We start from the raw sequence: 20,498 nt of genomic DNA on the forward strand, positions 1-20,498 counted from the left end.
GGACACACTTAACCCCTCCCTGTCCAATAAAGTTAACCCCTTCCCTGCCAGTGTCATTTTTGCAGTAACAGTGCATATGTATAGCACTGATTACTGCAGTAATGTCACTGGTACCCCCAAAAGTGTCAAAAATGTCAGTCAAGGGTCCGATCTGTCCGCCGCAATGTCGCAGTACCGAAAAAAAAATCGCAGATCGCCGCCATTACGCGTTAAAAAAAAACACCAAAAATGACAAAAATCTTTCCCTTTGTTAGTAAACGCGATAACGTTTGCGCAAACCAATCAAAATACGCTTTTTGTGATTTTTTTTACCAAACATAGGTAGCATAAAACAAATTGGCCGAAAAATGTTAAAAAATTTTGATTTTTACTTTTTTTTGGGGGGAATTTCATATAAAAAAATGTGAAAAATATTGTTATTTTTGCAAAATTTACGCTCTTTTTTTGTTTATAGCGCGTGATCAAAAAATCGCACAGGTGATCAAATACCACCAAAAGAAAGCTCTGTTTGTGGGAAAAAAAGGACATCAAATTCGTTTAGGTACAGCGTCGCACGACCGCGCAATTGTCCGTTAAAGTCACGCAGTAAAAAATCGCAAAAAAACCCCTGGTCCTTTAGCAGCCAAATCCTCCGGGGCTTAAGTGGTTAAAATCAGCCGACGTAGACCTATGTGGGTGGTCGGTAAGTGGTTAAATGCCCTCAAGCGTTTTAGTGTCTTAAAAGTGGAGAAATGTCAGCTTAGTAGAAGTCTCATATTTACTGTGTTTTTAGTATACTGTACAGGTATGTCCATTTTTGATTAATTTGTTTAATGCATGTTTCAGGACTTCAGCTGCTCTTGGTAAGAAACTGTTTCATGCCACAAAATTGCACATGTAGCACATATCCTTGATAATTTTAGAGTGTGTAGGGTAATCACAGCAGTGTACCTTTAGAGTTCATTTCAAACCAAATCGATCCCAGTTATTGCACAGTCCATGTGAATATAGTTTTCTCTGCTACTTAGTTGGCACTACACTTTACTCAGCGTGAAAAGACCATTCATTTTCTGAAAACAAATTATAAGAATCCCTTGTATATGAATAGCATTTTACCTTACCTTTTCACGTTGACTTTAACTGTTTGCTTTGAGCATGATACAACTAAAAATCCTGGTAAATCATGAGATCATGTTCATTTAGTTGGAAATAAATAAAAAAAAAAAATAAATAAATAAACACCAATAGCTTTTTATTAGTATACACTGATTTTACATGAAAAAAATACAAGATATGCTTATCTACAATGTCAAAACAGGAGAACAATCTATATGGATGCTGCATGTTTGCTGCTTTGTTTACACAAATAATCAGGAAACAATTAGCTGAATATATTCCACTTATTCTTTGCATGTTTTGGAGAAAAGATAATCACAATTAAAGTGGTTAATTTTAGTTTAGGTGCAATCTGACTCCAAGTCACTCTGCAAAAGAAATATGTAATATTCAATACCAGCAATATTAAAGTAGTTGTAAAACACTGGGTGCCTTTTTTCTTTTTTTTTTTTTTTTCATACCTGCAAGGTAAAGGCATAATGTGCTAGAAGGCATCGCCTACTAGCACATTATGTTAAACTTACTTGAAAAATAGCATTCCAGTGATGCGATCTCATCACTGGAGGGTGCTTCCATCTTCACTCCTCTTTCTCCCGTATCTGCGGACTCCGGCTGTGTGACTGGCCGGAGCTGCAATTATGTCACATTCACGTATGTGCGAGGGAGCCGGCGTTTTACGGCACAGGATTCTGAATGAGCATCCGTTCCTTCAGAGTGCATGCGCTGATGACGTGATCGGCTGCATATATAGTAAGTATCTCCTAAATGGTGCACGTTTAGGACATATTTACAGTTCCTATAGGTAAGCCTTTAACCACTTAAGCCCCGGAAGATTTTACCCCCATTCCGACCAGGGGGTATTTTGCGATTCGGCACTGCGTGAATTTAACGCACAATTGCGCGGTCGTGCGACGCTGTACCTAAACGAATTTGACGTCCTTTTTTTCCCACAAACAGAGCTTTCTTTTGGTGGTATTTGATCACCTGTGCGATTTTTTGATCACGCGCTATAAACAAAAAAAGAGCGTCAATTTTGCAAAAATAGCAATATTTTTCACATTTTTTTATATGAAATTCCCCCAAAAAAAAATGTAAAAATCAAAATTTTTAAAAATTTTCGGCCAATTTATTTTATGCTACCTATGTTTGGTAAAAAAAATCGCAAAAAGCGTATTTTGATTGGTTTGCGCAAAAGTTATCGCGTTTACTAACAAAGGGAAAGATTTTTGTCATTTTTGTTGTTTTTTTTTTTAACGCGTAATGGCGGCGATCTGCGATTTTTTTTGCGGTACTGCGACATTGCGGCGGACAGATCGGACCCTTGACTGACATTTTTGACACTTTTGGGGTTACCAGTGACATTTCTACAGTAATCAGTGCTATACATATGCACTGTTACTGTAAAAATACACTGGTAGTGAAGGGGTTAACTTTATTTGGAAGGGAGGGGCTGTGTGTGTCCCTAGGGGCGTGGTTTCTACTGTGATTGGCTGTGGCTCTAGCTGTAAGGACACTGATCAACGGATCTACATACCAGATCCGTTTTATCAGTGTCTTTGCAGCGAGGAGAATGACAGGCAGTTTGTTTACACAAGCTGCCTGACATTCTCCCTCTCCCCCGCCGATCGCCGAGTGACCGGCGGACATCGGGTCCGCTGGTCACACGCGCGGGGGGGTCCGTGACCACGCGGGAGCGGGAGCGCGCCCCGGGGGGGCGCGCGCTCGCTCCCTAGACCCTCACAAGCAAGCAACGTAGCCCTACGTTAGTTTGCCTGTGAGGGGCTGACCGCCGACGTAGATAGTCGTGCGGCGGTCGGCAAGTGGTTAATAAGGTACATGTAAAATATATATATATACAGTATATAGGTAAATATAGGTACAAGTAAAAGATGTATGTTTACAACCACTTTAAGGAAGACTTTTTCTGCTGACATTGCAGCCAGATAACTCCTTTTTAGCTGAAAGAATATATTATATGAGTTAAGGCTAGAAAATAGGCAATAGCATAGGTATATGAAAGTTCCAAGGAGCTGCTCAAGCATAAGGCATTGTAGGACAAGGGTGCCTGGTCTAATCTATGCTATATAAAAGTAGAGAGAATTCAGAAGATCTCTCTGTTACACTAGATGTGTTATACAGGATAAAACAATTAGATAGTTATCTGGATTTTATTTAATTGAACACATACATCCAGTGAATAACCAGTCTGGAACAGGAGTAATTCCACGTGGCAAATGCCAAGTGTCATCCAGTAAATTAAATATGAAACTGTCCATATCTGTTGCCAACACTTAGGGGTCTATTTTTTTATTTTTTTTTGGTTGGATGAAAGTGACAAACATTCACCCACCCTTGATTAATTCTGACTGTATTTAACTTAATACAGAAATTTTCTATGATTGTCAGCTCCATCTAGTGGCAACTGTGTGGTATTTTTTCTGAAATTTCTCAGTCAGAAACAAATACCGTACTATGGCCACTGGATGGAGCTAATGATCACAGGAAATACGCCTGACTATTTTTTTTTAATAAATAGACCCCTTATTGTTGTAGACATGTAGGCTTGCACAAATCAGTCTAATAAATAGGTAAAGACTGGCACACAAACCTGGGATTGCTTGAATGGCCTTTTTGAACACAGGATAAAATTGCCATGTTTACCATATTTTTGCATTTCAGCCCAAACAGGGCCTATTTCTTAGGAAAGTTTTACAGCATACCTCACGCCTACAAAAAGCCACAGCCCACCAATAGGTTGCAGCTTTTCACAAAGTTAAAGCATACTAATCATTTTACATATCAAAAGCAAATATATACAAGAAAAATAAAAATTTGATAAAAAAAGTTTAAAAAAAATAAATAGAGCCATCTACCATACATAGAAAAAAAAAACTGGGAGAAAAAAAGACTAGGAGATATAAAAAAGAGAAAAGGTAGAAAAAAAATCATATACTCCACAAAACAAAAACACAAAAAAATTAAAATGAAAAATAAATGAATGTCCCACCTCTGGTTTAGCCCTTGAGGCATGTGGGTATTTAGTTTGTGCATCTACCATATCTCTTGTTCCAGATGTTTTCTGTGACAATTTCCTCCCCTCACAGGTATTACACTTTTCTCCATACAATAAAACTGACATGTAGGCTCACACAAATCAATCTAAAAAATAGGTTAGCTACAGAGGTTGGACATAATTATGATTTGACAACACCAGCTGTGTGAATCAGAGCATTATGGTCTTGGTAAATTATATTGTCTTTGAGAAACAATGTCTGCACCATGGGGTGCACTTGGTCGGCAAAAATGTGTACATAGTCGCTGGAAGTGACTCTACCTTTTAGGATTAAGATTGGGTCAGCAGAATAAAAAGATATGGCTGCCAAAACCATGGTTGCGCCTCCACCATGCTTTACCATTGGAACAAGACAGTCCTGGTTGTAAGCTTGGGACAGTGTTCACCACACGTAAACATGTCCGGAGGTTGGGTACAGTGTGAAGCTCTGTTCACTGGACCATATTACAGTTTTCCATTGATCGATAGTCCACGATTTATGGGTGTTGCACCACTCTCTCCTTTTCTGGGCATTATGGGTCACTATTGGCTTGGCAATTGCAGCTCCTCTGTAAATGTTTTGCTTATGGAGTTCCCTCTGCACATTTTTTGTGGACACGGGCTTTGAAAGACTGAGCTTGAGCTCTGCAATCACTTTTGCAGCAGTTGCTTTTTTCTTCTGGTTCACAATCCTGGGCAATGTCCTTTTTGTCTCTTTCATCAGTTGATCATGTCAACCGTGCTTATGCTTACTGGATGACGTTTTCCCGGAAACTGTATATGCCCTCATAACCTTTGATATTGTACCTCATGACACGTAAATAAATAGCCAACTTTAGTCACAGAGGCACCAGCTAAGTGGGCCCCAACAAAAAACCCAGTAATCTCTCACATGACTCCGTATTACTAGAAGCAAACGCAGTGAATGACGAAAGTGAGGCTTCCCACCAGTTATCCTGGCGTCTCATCACACAACGGAAACACAAGAATGTTACATCACTTCCGCTTTCAATGCGAAACATGTCCGCACTTTCACACCTGCAAATCATGCAATTTCCATATTTTTGTCCAACCCCAGTATATGTAACACAAAAATATAAATCTCCTTAGTATATTACCTTGGCCCTGTTATTATGTATGAACCTTTTGTTTCACTTTACTCTTTTACTTCAGTAAAAGGTTTAGGTTTAAGCATATCTTCAAAGCAATTTATTTACCACTCTATAGATATTCTTGTATAGTTCTCTTCCTTAATAGTAATGATAAAGATATCTGTTACTTGGCTAAAAGTTGAAGTACATGAGTAATTTTCATTTCAATCACCTCATTTGATGCCACTTGGTTCTAATTTTCTTTTTATCCAATATTGACACAGTTCACCTACTTTTCTGATTAAATCTTATGTGAGAATGTATGAAATGTGATATATTGGGTCAAAACATTAGTAAATAGAACCCAATGTGTTGCAACTTATGTAATTGCCAACAAAAGATTGAAGACAACGTGAGGAATTTATTACATATAAACATATATTGTAATTAGCTACAGTATGTACATAAGGCCATTTGTTTTTCTTATGGCAATTTGTATTTGAACTCTGAATCCTGTTCTGCTATACAATTGTTATACAGCTCTCATAGTGCAGGTCTGAGGATTTGTCAGTTCTCTTAAAACAGTATCTTCCTTTGTGGTGAATATCTTTTCTCAAATGTTGTTTACCAGGGAAGCAGTAAAATACAGAGTGACTAGCTATATTATCTTGTAATAATCATGTTAGTACCATAAAATATATTGTATAAGACGTAGGAGTTCTATGCATGCACCTAACAGTGCCTACGGGTTACTTTACATGAACCCAATAGCACCAGCAGTTCCTCGATTTCCATGCCTTTAAAAAAATGTCAGTGCTGACACATCCTAAAAGTGCCTAAAGTAAAATCTGATCTGCCCCCCCCCCCCATGGATCACCACGTGACTTAAAAAAAAAATAGATATATACCTTTTTCTAGGTGTGTTCAGCCAGATCCACTGACCTCACAGGTCCTCTTGTCTCGCTATTTCTCTGTTGGTTGGTCGATTCTAAATAATGCAGAGTTGAATAATGCTGAGTGGATGTGTCTGCGGGGGACAGTGCTGGAAAACAGGTGAGTATAGCAGCCAGAGCTTCTTTGTTATATTTAGGAAATGTTTTTGACAGAATTTTTTGTTTATTGCTTAACCTAGAGCTGAGCTTTACTACCTCGTTCTGCATGTTTCTGTTATTCAGCAAGGCTGCTTATCAAAGCGGTTGGGCAGTCAGAACATTAAAGTGGAGTTCCACCCTAAAATTGAAGTTCGGTCATCTTCTTGCTCCGGGTCACCTGAAACACAAATGGATAATCGCAATTTTTTATTTTTTTTTACTTACCTTGTTTTAGAAGAAAGTATACTCACCTTACTTCCTCTTCCTCCCCTCAGCGGCCACGGCCCGTTGTCACTTCCTGGCTTGCAATGATTCCTGGGAGCTGAACGTCATCGCTCCCAGGAATCAATGCGCCTACACCGGCCCTGACGTCAGTTCTGGTGCAGGCGCCATCATACCTTGCTAAACAGCTTCTGGGAATGCCCAGAAGCTGTGCAGATATGACGCTGCAGCCCTGGAAGTGACGGCGGGGCCGGTGCAGTGCATCGTGGGACTGAAGAAGATGGAAGAGGACGCAGAAAAGGATTGCGCTGGCTACAAGCTGCCCACACCTGAGATGGCAGCGCTGGACAAGACATTTTCAAGGTAAGTATCTCTTCTAAAAGGTAATTGCAACCTGGGACAGTTCAGAGGCTATCCATTGTGAAATGTACTAGCCCTGACTGTCCCGGGGGTATTTTTATGTATTTTTATTTTTTTTAGGTGGAACTCCGCTTTAAGGAGCTTGAGAAACCTTGTAAAAGTATGTGAAGGCACCCTGTTCTCTACTAAAAGGTTCATTCTAATTCAATAACAAAAATATAGAAAATCAGGTATGTAAAAAGTGAACGTAGTTTGGCCATAAAGGTTCTTCATCTTGATATCCACAAAAGCTAAAAACAACTGTAACTGTAAGAGTTTATTTGAATAAACTTTAGTGCCAGCTGTATGCTATCATACAGTTAAACAGCTGCACATTCATATTTCAGACAAGTTATCCAATTTCCATGATTCTGGGTCATTAAAGCATTGCTGCACGTTGACTTAATTAGGTACTATTTATAGTCAGACAACTAAAAATAAAGCTGAGTGGCGTGGAATATCAAAATACAGTGTGCTTAATTTTTAATGGGCAATGCATATAAAATGCTATTTGATGTATTGTGAAAAGGCAGCTTGTACATTTTTGCATATACATTTTATTTTTATATATTTACCTGTCTATATAATGGATCAAAATTCTATCATAACCTCAAAAAGCAAAATATGTACTCTATTTAGTGCAGGGGTAGGCAACCTTAAAGAGAGGGAGATCTACCTGAACAACATGGGGGAAGTCAAAGATCATCGGGTATAGTGTCACCCAGTGTCGCCTCCTCACACCTGATTGAAACCTTTAATTGCAGTACTACCATGTCACAATTATGTTCATTGCACAGCAATCGTGGGTTTCCTACAGGGCACTTTCACCCCCTTCCTGCCCAGGCCAATTTTCAGCTTTCAGCGCTCTCACCCTTTGAATGACAATTGCGCGGTCATGCTACTCTGTAACCATATGACATTTTTATCATTTTTTTCACACAAATATTTCTTACAAAAAAAAAAAAAAAGACAGAAAATTTTGAAAAAAAAAAGGTTTCTTATTTTCTGTGAGTAAATTTTGAAAATAAATACATTTTTCTCCTTCACTGATGTGCGCTGATGAGGCGGCACTAATGGGCACTGATAGGCTGCACTGATGGGCACTGATGAGGTGGCACTTATGGGCACTGATGAGGTGGCACTTATGGGCACTGATGAGGTGGCACTAATGAGGAGGTAATAATATGTGCACTGATGAGCACTGATAGGTGGCACTGATAGGCGGCACTGATGAGCACTGATAGGCGGCACTGATGAGCACTGATAGGTGGCACTGCTGGGCACTGAGAGGTGGCACTGATGGGCGGCACTGATGGACACTGATGGGTGGCACTGATGGACACTGTTGGGCGGCACTGATGAGCACTGTTGGGCGGCACTGATGAGCACTGATGGGCAGCACCATCAGTGCCCTTACTCAGTGCCCATAGTGCTGCTAGTCAGTGCCCATCAGTGTCTAGATGAGCAGGCACTGATGGGCACTGACTGGCAGAACTATGGGCACTGATTGTGGGCACTGATGGGGGACACTGATGGCGGGCACTGATGGCATTTTATTTACCTCTTGTGTAATCAGGGCACTGGTGATCAGTGCCCTGATTACATTTCTCTGTGTCTGATCGGCTCTCCTCCTCCTCACACTGCAGTCTCTGTGTGAGGAAGGAGAGCTGGCAATGAGAGATGATCTCATATGTTTACATTTGAGATCATCTCTCATTGGATGTTCCGATCACGTGGTAAATGGCCTCTGTGATTGACCATTTACCACGATCTGTGATTGGCTGTGTCCAAGGGACACGGCCGACACAGATTTTCCCCGATGCGCGCTCGCGGGGAGCGCGCGGGGAGCCTGTTACTGGGAGGCCATTTAAAGATGGCCTCCTGGAAATTAGAGCCTGCGCTGTAGCCGTCTTTCGGTTATAGGAGGAGGTAACATGTTGCCTCATCACCACTTGTCAAACACACTCAGAAAGTTTTTTAGGGGTGCAGCAGTTCCTCGCTGCACTTGAGAATAATCTTCTTCACACGTAAAATCTGGGGGTAGTAAAACCCTGCAATTGAGTTGCGCTTTTACTGCCCTCAATTCCTACCCCCTTTAGCTGCTGAGGCATCATCCAAATGTGTACACATGCCACAGCATGAACTTAACCTCATTTTGCTTTTGCTGGGTGCTCCTGCTTGCCAATTGTGACCCATTTAAGTAAATAAGACCACTATTTAAGCACCCCGCAAATGCATGCTTCTGCGGGGTCCAAGGTGTTAAACCAAGTGGAATAAAGCAACACAATGCTGCCTGCTTGAAGCCCTTACTTGCTGTACTGCACAAGGTTGCAGGACACTTGCAGAGTGGCCTCATTCACTTTAATGGGTCACACTTGTTAGATGCTACACCCACCACCATGACAAGGCTTAAAGCTTCTGCTGTGGCATGTGTACACCACTGAAGGTAAAAATGGGGGCGTTGTTGGTGTTGGGATGGTAAAATCCCATCTTAACTATGTGGTTTTACCAGCCCTCCCTCAAACTGCAAATGTAAATGAACCCTTACTGTTCTGAGCCCCCTATAAGGCTGCTTTCACACTGATGTGCTGTGGTTTACCTGCACAGCGGGTGCAGTGCAGTCCATTTTTAACTTTCCTGGGTTAGCTGCACTTTGCCATAGACTTCTATTTTATCCTGCAGACATGGTGCACTTTCTGAAAGCGCACCAAAATTCCTTCATTCAGGAGTTTTGGTGCGCTTAAAGAAAGTGCACCAAACCCACAGGATATAGAAGTCTATGGTTAAGCTCAGCAAACCCGCAGGAAAGATGCAGGTACACTGCACTTCACCCGTGGTGTGGGTAAACTGCAGTGTATCAGTGTGAAAGCAGCCCTATACTATTATGCCCAGTGTATTGCTTCACACTGTCCTGAAGATCACCTGCTGCTGGCACCTATTTGGAGACCGCTAGCCGGGATAAGAAGTGGAGTGCAGTTGGCATAACTCGGCATGAGATAAGAGCCAGCACTAAACAGGAGGCATCAGATTATGTAGCTTTTGCTCTCTACTACAGCCCCAACTTTACAAGTAGTCCCTCTGCATTGCACTCTATTTTATTCTCTGGGATGGTGGGTCAGCTAGTCCAGATCTACATATGTGTACGTATGTACAGTACATGCTGTACTGATAATCTAGTAAGCCAAGATATACATTTTACCTATTTATCCTATATTGGGCTCTTCCATTTTCATTGTATAGAATTCCTTTAATCGACACTTGCATTTAAATAAATCAATCAATTGAGGTTGTTGATTGCGGGCTGTTTGTGAGGACGGCTACATCGGCTGCAACATGGATGTGCTGTTGGTGTCTGAGCTTGGGCTCATCTTTCCTGAAGGGACTATTTATTTTCACTGATGCCCATATAGGAGACATATTGGGACCCAATCGAATTCAATTGATTATGGCTTATTGGAAGCTCTTTTTTTTTCTTCACACGCTTTTTTATAGCTTCCTCCCTAGGAAACACCTCACGCTTGCTGCTATCATAAGGTGTTGTCTGCTGCACTGATTCTATAAAAAATGTTTCAGGTGGATCCGACTTTGGACAATTATATCTGGTGGTGATTCCACCCTCCAGGTCTTGCTGTTTCATGTTGACTATTTAAGTGGTGTTAATTCTACTATTTGGATCCTGAAGAAGCCCCTGCGTTTGGGCAAAACGCATTGATCCTGAATTACCCACATCTACTATACCTGATTGTGCTTAGCCAGATACACTATCTGGATAAATGTATTGCTAAACTTGGTGTTTGTTTTTAACTTTTGGTATACTAATACATTTTTCTTAAATTTTATACTTGTGTATTCATGCCTGGCACTTAAAAATCCCCTATATTTCTCCTACCCCTAGTCTCCCTATGGAGAAAGGATGGCGGGTTCTTCTCTCTATTATATCAATTAATGGATTTAAAAAAATGTCATTTCATATAACTAGATTTTATATTATTAATAAAAATAACTCATTTGAAAGCTTGTTAATTTTAGTGTGCATACAAAAAAAATTAAAAAAAAAATGGTATAATAGTTGCATTTCCTTTTGGTATTCTTGTTATTATTTAATGTGCATCTGTGCTATGATAATTATAATGATGGTGGTAATGATAATGATCAATAATAGTAGTCACAATTGTAATATTATTTCTATGTATTTTTTTCTCAGGTACCCTCTGTTGTGTTGTGACAGGCTAACTACAGTATTTGTACCACACAGGATTAAATATATTTCTTTTACACCTTTTATAAGCCTTACTTAATCTTTTAAAGTGGTTCTGTATGATCTTGAAAGCTTGTGAACAAAACCTGTGTACAATGCTTTTGCTGTTAGAACAAATGTAATCCCTCTCAATGTCACTGTCTGTCTGCTTTTTTGTTGGCATTTTCTTGCAGTCATGAAACCTGTCAGTCATTGCTTTGTTTTCCTGCTTACTTGCAGTGTGCACATCTTTCTTACTTCTTACTTCTGGAGAAAGTATTATAACGTCATAAATACATTTTATGATCTCTGTTCAATAGCCTGTAACATCAGCTCCTGCAATAGGAGCTGATGGTCATCCTTGGTTATTCTATTTTTCTGGCTCTTGAGTTAAAATGGTAGGCAAAAGCACAAATAATAAATCATGTGAAAAATAAATAAAACAGTAACTGAAATAAGGATATTTCTAATAACTGAAATAAGGATATTTCTATTTGGTTTATTTATTTTAATTATTGCTAATACATTATGACTGAGTTAAAGGATAAGTTTACCTTTTTCAGACCAATACGCGTTTTCCAGTGCCATTTCTGGCCCAGCTATTCCAATGTGCTTTTCTCTCAATCACATTATCCACCGGAGGCTAATGTGCGTTTATTTGAATTTTAAAAATTATTTTCAGATTCCATCACTTCCTGTAGATTTTATCATCATCCACTTCCTGTCGACCATCTCCCAGATGCCTTCACTTCCTTTTTGCTTTACAGAAGGGTGTGATACGTGTGTTCACCAATCTGGACAACACCTCCCTCATTACAATACTACCTTTCACCCAAATTCTTTACAATCTGATTGTACAATCTCCTTTAGATCTCCCATCAGCTACTGTATGTAGTACAAGGGCCTGTCTGATTTGATACAAATTGAATGAATTGTTCAGGTGTGTCATCCTATTCCATAGTTCTGGTAAATCTGAAAGAAAATTGTACATAGACTGTACAATCAGATTATATAGTGTATGGCTACATTTATAGATCTAAAATTATCTAGTTGCATAATAGGAAGACACTCCATCTATCCAATCACTTTGTATCCAATCAGGCAAGCTCTTGCACTACATCAGGGGTGTCCTATAGGCTGCATTCAGCCTGAGCCTGGGATGGACGCTGGGGAAACCAGGCAAATATATGCATGGAGAAATTCCGGAGATGCTGTAAAAACATAGTTGATGGGTGAGGTGAAGGGTGTGTGCTAATTGCCAAAAGTATTGGAAGCCCTGCCTTTACACACACATGAAATTTTAATAGCATCCCAGTTGTAGTCCTTATGGCTCAATATTGAGTTGGCCCACCCTTACTATAACAGCTTCAACTCTTCTGGGAAGGCTGTCCCAACGTTTAGGAGTGTGTCTATGGAAATGTTTGACCATTCTTCCAGAAGCACATTTGTGAGGTCAGGCACTAATGTTTGACAAGAATGCCTGGCTCGCAGTCTACGTTCTAATTCATCCCAAAGGTATTCTATTAGGCTGAGGTTAGGACTTTGTGCAGGCCAGTCAAGTTCCTCCACCCAAAACTCGCTCATCCATATCTCTTATGGACCTTGCTTTGTGCACCGGTGCTCAGTCATGTTGGAACAGGAAGTGGCCATCCCCAAACTGTTCCCACAAAGTTGGGAGCTTGAAATTGTCCAAAATGTCTTGGTATGCTGATGCCTTAACAGTCCCCTAACTGGAACTAAGGGGCCAAGCCCAACCCCTGAAAAACAACCCCACACCATAATCCCATAAAGTTTGGGGTGGAGGAACTTGACTGGCCTGCATCTCAACCCAGTAGAACACCTTTGGAATGAATGAGAGCGAAGACTGCGAGCCAGACCTTCTTGTTCACACACACTCCTAAACCTTGTGGACAGCCTTCCCAGAAGAGTTGAAGCTGCTATAGCTGCAAAGGGCGGACCGTTGCAATATTGAACCCTATGGACTAAGACTGAGATGATGCCACATTCATGTGGTTGTAAAGGCATGTGTGTGCGTGTAAAGGCAGGTGTCCTAATTATTTTGGTAACCTAGTATATAACGGTACATAGGGGATCTGGATTTTAGAAAAAAAAAAAAAGTGAACTCAGCCTTTAGGGTTATCTGGCACAAACATTACACAAAAACATGTATCAGATGTTCTTTTTAACCATGGGGAGGGAATAAGCACACAAATATACACAAATAGGTAGCAGGTTTAGGCAGGATTAATAGGAATCCTAATCCAACATATTAGCCACTTAAGGACCAAGCTTTTTCAGGTACTTTTTTGTTTATATGTAAAAATATGTATTTTTTGCTTGAAAATTACTTAGAATCCCCAAGCATTATCATTTTATTTTTTTATTTTTTAGCCTAGAGAATAAAATGACGATTGTTGCAATTTTTCATGTCACATGGTATTTGCTTAGTGCTTTTTCAAATGCAATTTTGTGGTAAAAATACACTTTAATGAATTTTAATGCAAGAAAACATGATATATAACCCAATCTTTCGTTTATGGAATGGCAAAAACTACAATACTTAAAAATTTCCTTAGGTGACGCTTTAAATATTTTTACAGGTTACCTTTTAAGAGCCGGTTCACACTGCTGCGACTTCTAAGTCGCCTCATAAGGGGCGACTTGTTAGTGCGACTTCCAGCGTGACTTCAGTGCGACTTTGCGCGTATTCAGCGTGACTTGTATGATAGACGACTTTGTACGACGTTGTATTTGGCCAATCAGAATATGATGGTTCTGAGTCATGCTCACACAAAAAAAGTTCTTAAAATTGTCGTTTTTGATAGAGAGCCAATTATTGAAAAAAATGATTGAAAAAAAAATTAGATTTCTTTTGATTTAGTGTCTGGGGGGGGTCTAAAAAGTGTACCTGTGAAATTTCAGCTCTGTAGCATGTCCAGAACCAGAAAAAAAGATAATTTTTCTTAGAATTTTTAGTAGCACAGGGATATGGCTCCGCTCCACCTGGGCATTTTTGTTGCAGGCATTTATCGGGAATTTTTTGGGCGTCTTTGGAGGCAGGCATGACTTATTTTTGATTTAGTGTCTGGGGGGTCTAAAAAGTGTACTTGTGAAGTTTCAGCTCTGTAGCATGTCCAGAACCAGAAATAAAGATATTTTTTTCTTATAATTTTTAGTAGCACAGGGATATGGCTCCGCTCCACCTGGGCGTTTTTGTTGCAGGCATTTATCGGGCATTTTTTGGGCGTCTTTGGAGGCGTCTTTCACAGGCACACTTTTTAGACCCCCCAGACACTAAATCCAAAAAAAGTCATGCCTGCCTCCAAAGACGCCCAAAAAATGCCCGATAAATGCCTGCAACAAAAACGCCCAGGTGGAGCGGAGCCATATGCCTGTGCTACTAAAAATTATAAGAAAAATTATCTTTTTTTCTGGTTCAGGACCATTTTAATGAAAAGTCGGATCACAAGTCGCTTCAAATAAGATAAGGAGGCGACTCCCATTGAAGTCTATGGGACAAGTCGCCTCAAAGTAGTACAGGACCCTTTTCAGAAGTCGGAGCGACTTCAGTAGTGCCAATTAAGACGGCACTCATTGATTAACATTGCTTTTGTTATGTCAAGCGACTTGGGGTGACTTGAGTGCACACAAGTCGCCTCACAAGTCGCGGCAGTGTGAATGGACTCTAAAAGTTACAGAGGAGGTCTAGTGCTAAAATTATTTCTTTTGCTATAACATTCATGGTGATACCTCACATATGGGGTGCAAACACAGTTTACATATGCGTGCACGACTTACTTTTCTTCCTGTATGCGAGCATGAAGAGATGAGGGTGCTTTTTTTTTCTTATCTATTTAATTTTTTGTTATTTTTACACTGTCCTATTATTTTTTTAATCACTTTTATTCCTATTACAATGTATACATCCTTGCAATAGAAATAAGAGATAACAGGTCTTCTTTATGGAGAGATCTGGGTTCTGTAAGACCCCAAATCTCTCCACTTCCTTTGAAAGAAAAGAAAGAAAACAAACCTATTGATCTTTAAAAAAAATACATGGTTTACTTTTGCCCTAGACCGGAAGTGACTTCATGACATCGCTCTGGTCCTCTTAGATCATAGAGGAGATCAGAGATGTTTTGATCTCTCTTCCCAGGCTCTCTGGTAAGAGCGCTAAGCTTGAGAAACACCAGCGAGAGGTGGGAGAGGGGCGCTACCCCTCCTGCTGCTTCTAAAAGCAATCCAGCATCTAATCAGCTGCTCAGATCACTTTTATGAGAAAGAGAATCACCAACTGAAAAAAAAAATACAAGGGTTATGACTGATAGCTTCAGTCATAACCCTGGTAAACCATTTCGAAACCATCACATATATACTGTAAACTGTATACATATTGCGGTCATAACCCTGTGAATCATGTACAAATTCAGATTGGAACAACAATTATGCCTAACATGAAATATTCAAAATTACCTCCAAGTTCTATATCATAATCTATAGATCTTGTATGAATTGTAATAGGTAAGCTCACACAAAAAAATAAACCAAAAAAGAGTGAGGTTCCCCAAAATCCAAACCAGACCTTATCCTAGCATTCAGCCTGACAGGCTGGGAAAGGATGAGCATGAGGCCCCTTTCTCCTTAACCATACTAGGCCACAAGCCCTCAACTTAGGAGAATATCTTTAAGATAAGCGGGCCTCAAGATACCACCCTCATGTGCATGAGTGGGGGTACATAGTACCCCCCTCATTCACAAAAAGGTAAACAATTGTGAAACCACACTTTTTGACAAGTCATTTAACACAAATTAAAAAAAAAACTCCCATAATTGTACATCCATTGTCATTCATGTTGTTTAGCAAAGCAGATGCACATCAATCGTGATGAATGTGGCTTACTGACATTCCAAATGAAAAAAAAAAAACACTGACTGCTGACACAATCTGCTCCTGTCACTCATTCATGCCAAATTATATCTCCCAGGCCTGCCACTAAATATAAACAATGGCAAGGGATCTCCCAAGTCATGTCTTTGACCAAATAAGGCCATGGTCATATTTGATCAATGTCATTGCCCAAACTTAACCAACTGGCCATACATGACCAGTGATTTCATAGTTACATAGTTAAATAGTTAGTCTGTTAGGTTGAAAAAAGACACAAGTCAATCTGGCTCAACCAAGAAAAAAAACAAAAAAAAAGAAAAATTTTGATCTTATTATTATTACACAGGATTTTTATAGCACCAACAGTTTGCGCGGTGCTTTACAATATAAAGGGAGACAATGCAGCAACAATAAAATTCAAGACAAGAGGGTTAGTCGGGCCCTGCTCCTGGGAGCTTACAATCTAAAAGGGAGGGGCTAGTAGAAAAAAAGATAATAACTTTAAGGGATGAACTATTAGCTGAATGTTATTGTTAGTGTTTTTAATTTTTTTTTTCATTGGGCAATGGGAAGCCAGTGGAGGGATTGGCAGAGAGGGAATTGTTGGTAAGATAGATCTTCACTCTTTTGTTTACATTGCTGTGGATTGCTGGTCAGTAAATGAATGGAGCCGGGTTGCATTGCTGGACGCTAATAATGTAACTATTAGCAACCATTGACAGGAATGAAGCTGTCATATATAGTAGCGGTAGCAATACCTTGATTATATACAATATTCTGCTCCCACTGACAAACGGCCAACGTTTGGTTGAAACTTGTATACGGACTAGACCTTGAGCTCAACCCTACTTTTCAGTTAACTTTGCCTTATAGTATTATTATAAACACTTTGATCATATGAGGTACCTTTGCCGAGACCAGCTGTAAGCTTTTGCCTGTGTGAGCATTAAATAAAACTACTAACAACAGCAATGACCAGGAAGTTTAATCAAAGTGATAGAACTGTTTTTTTACATACTTTACCATGCAGAATTAGTATCATCTTGGAAAAATGGTAATAGCATAAATAGACATCCTTTTTCCATGTAACCTATTGAAAATGAATTGTTAAAGGTGGACCATTTACTCAAATTGTTTCAGTTTACTATTCAGGTTCTGTTGTCCACCTTCCTTTATTCTGGTTCCTTATATTTATTTTCTCATGTAATTTTCTGTCATTCCAACTTCCAGTTGTTGTTGTTTGTGTGTTTCAATACACCTAAAAGTGAAATTGGCAACAATTATACTTTTTACCCTAATCGTTTTAATAGAACACTTTTTTTTTTTTTTAACAAAACACCTAATGTCAGACCACAAAATGAAGAGGGTGGCTTAGAAAAAAATGTTAGTAGAATAAAATGTAAGAAGTTTACCAATTTCCTATATGATGTACATAATTGTAAGGATACAAAAGAAAGCATTATAGCAAGATGTCTCTATTACTGTATAATTGATAATGATGTAAAATAATTATATGTTTTTTTTTTAATAAACTTTTATTAAGTAAAAACTTGCTAACATATAGTGGGGTGACATAATGTTTTTTCATTAATTTCCTAATTATTTCTAACAATATAATAGAAAGTTCTCATCTGCATCATATTTTCTGAGTATATTTTCCACTGTTGGAAAGAGCATTGTTTAGTTCATTATAGGTTCCTTTGAGATGTGAGCATACTTACAAAAGGTTACATTTAACAGTGAACAATAGAGACTTGAAAGTAAAATATTGACTTACAGTGTGTGTGTTTATTGATCTACAGGTCTCCTGACAAATGCAGCAACAGTACCCTGCAGAAGGAGTTCAAGCTTGTGAGAACAATGTACTTTAGACAATTTCACTGCTGTGGATCATCATCTTGTATGTCATCAACTCCGTCTGTTCCCCAGTATCTCATAAAAGACTGCATAATTTCTCTACATTATGAGCTAAATTTTGTCCTTCCATGTAAAGGATCACAAGAGATAAGGATACTCTACACTGGTTCAAGATACGCTTGGGCATTAGCAATACAGTTCATGGTTAACATTTCATCGATGGTACGTGTAGACTTGATGTTACCGACTTGTTTGAAATTGAATATTCCATCAATTTGAAGGGTATTCGACCACCCCAATCAGCCTTAGAAGGAAGACTGTTTTGTCTACAAGAGGACTGAGGTGCAAAAGAGATTGACTTCTTGTGCCCTGGAATGTGTGAATTTTCTTATGTGTTGGATTTAAATAAAATAGACCAAAGAGTACAGCCTATGTTAAAAATGGACAAAGACCTAATCTCATCAAGCAAATTGGGATTACTTGTAAAAGTTTAACATGAATGCTTACTTATGATTTAACAAAACACACGTTTTCAGCATTTCCAAAACTGGGGTTTTACTATCCAGTGGACATCTATTGGGACATCTGCAGCAAAATGGATGCAGAATATAGCTCTTCAAAAAAAACTAAGAAACCTAAAGGAGCATGGAGAAACAATAACAGCCTATGTTTTAAAACACATTTCACAAAACAGAAACTGTCTTAATGATATCTTTATTCCTCTGTACTTAGAATGACATTCCCATACTAAAACTCATTTTCACTTTTAACCAGTAAAATAGGCCTCTTCTACAATTCCATTTTGATAGATGAAATTGGATAAAACAGTATTTGCAAAAGAGCATGTTAGGTCACCTGTGGCCTCATTCGGTACACCATTTAGCACCAGAGAGAAAATTAAAGAACAAAAGTGACACTTGTTTGAAAGAGATCATTAAATGTATTTTGAAAAGCCTAAAGTTATATATTTAACAGTTTTTATATGTTGTATATTTGTAGAAAATCCTATTTAACAATTAACGTGGTAACTCTGCAATCAATGCCAGAGTTCTGTTGTGTTTATTACTTCAGTTGTCTCTGAAGTCACCAGTGTAGTTTGCTTTCTTCCATTGGGACGTTTTGGATGTAAAGCATGAGCAGAGAGGACTCTGTAGAAAAAGCAAAGAATAATGTTTATATAATATAAATGCATTCAACCATTGCACTGTTGAAAAGCATTTTCTTTTTTGGTTAATGCGTACTGGTAAAATTGTTGAATACATATCTATGTTGCTTTTCCACATTACTTTTAGCCCTGCTTACGAGTGCACATATTTTATGGCTTATTGGGATATATATGAAAGGTACAAGTCTGCCTTTAAAATCATATCATAAGTTATATCCAATAGGTTAATGATGAACTTAAGTAGCCTTAAAGAAAAAAATTGAGCTGATGGTAGCTAGTATGAAAACTTCATCATGTTAAAAATGATGACCTTGATAATATCTTCATGTAGAAGATTCTTTTTTTAAATTGGAGCAGTTTATTATAGACATCTGACCTACATTTTTACTCCAGTCAAAAAACGTCACCATTTTTCTGCGTAGCATGGAGCACCATAGGTACAAGGAATTGTTTCATAAATGTTGTAGTTCCATGTGCTAATATAAGCAAAGATGTAGTGACAGGTTTGAAAAGGACTGCTTAGTAAAACATTAACTATATCTGGTGGAATAAAGGCACTTGACAGAATGACTTGCTGGTACTGCTGCCACTTCCTTTTTGCCTATATCAGCAACTGGGGGCCAAAGGATGGCTCTAACACGTACCTCTGCAAAGCAGACCCATTTAGAGTGGGGGTCCACCTTTTGTAATTCTTGTTCTAAACTCCCATAATAAATAGACAGATAGAGAAATTGTCCCTAACACATTTAAACGAGTGACAGTTGCACAGGTAAAGCCTCGGAGGAACCCATCAACATGCATCCTGGAATAAAAGGGCCACAGTGGACAGGGACTGCAATAAAACCTGTAATAAATATTATGTTTTCCTTTAATGAAGAATAGCAAACAACCACATAAACACTACATTTGAAAATTTTACATCATTATCTATTCTGTAGACCAAGAAAACTGCCTGACATGTGACTTTTGGTGAAGCACTGCACCCTGAAACAGAGCTGACTGTGGAAACCTACACTGATGAGAATGCAAAAATAAACAAAAATATTTTTTTACCCTTAATGACCAATCATTTTTTAAATCTCTTTTCTTGAGATTGCTTTATTAAGTGATAGCTACTATGTTAATTGTCTGTTGTTGTTATATTACTTTACATTTTCTTCTGTAGCAGTCTCATTTTTTTAAGTCAGCCTTGTTTTGGGGGGCTACAGATAAGGTCACAAACAGTTTGGGTTGGCTTTCAGATTGGGTATTTCTAAAAAAAATAAATAAAAAAAATTAATGTGGCATTATCTCCTGAATCACAAAATGCTTATATATATATATATATATATATATATATATATATATATATATATATATATATATATATATATATATATACACACACACACATATACCACT

General features: G+C 38.7%; 1 protein-coding gene across 2 annotated transcripts in view; it reads left to right on the forward strand.

Annotated features, from left to right (window-relative positions):
- TAFA5 (TAFA chemokine like family member 5) overlaps positions 1-18,381 on the forward strand; it is a 624,707-nt gene extending 606,326 nt beyond the window's left edge. For both annotated transcript variants that reach the window (XM_082254399.1, XM_082254398.1), the window contains one exon: positions 17,878-18,381. In XM_082254399.1, coding sequence (XP_082110525.1) covers positions 17,878-17,886 — 9 coding nt within the window. In that variant the 3' untranslated portion in view covers positions 17,887-18,381. The remainder of the gene's footprint in view (positions 1-17,877) is intronic.
- The last annotated feature ends 2,117 nt before the right edge of the window (positions 18,382-20,498 follow it).

Source organism: Pelophylax lessonae (genome assembly GCF_965119305.1).
Source record: "Pelophylax lessonae genome assembly, chromosome: 4".
In the NCBI taxonomy this organism is placed as follows: Eukaryota; Metazoa; Chordata; class Amphibia; order Anura; family Ranidae; genus Pelophylax; species Pelophylax lessonae.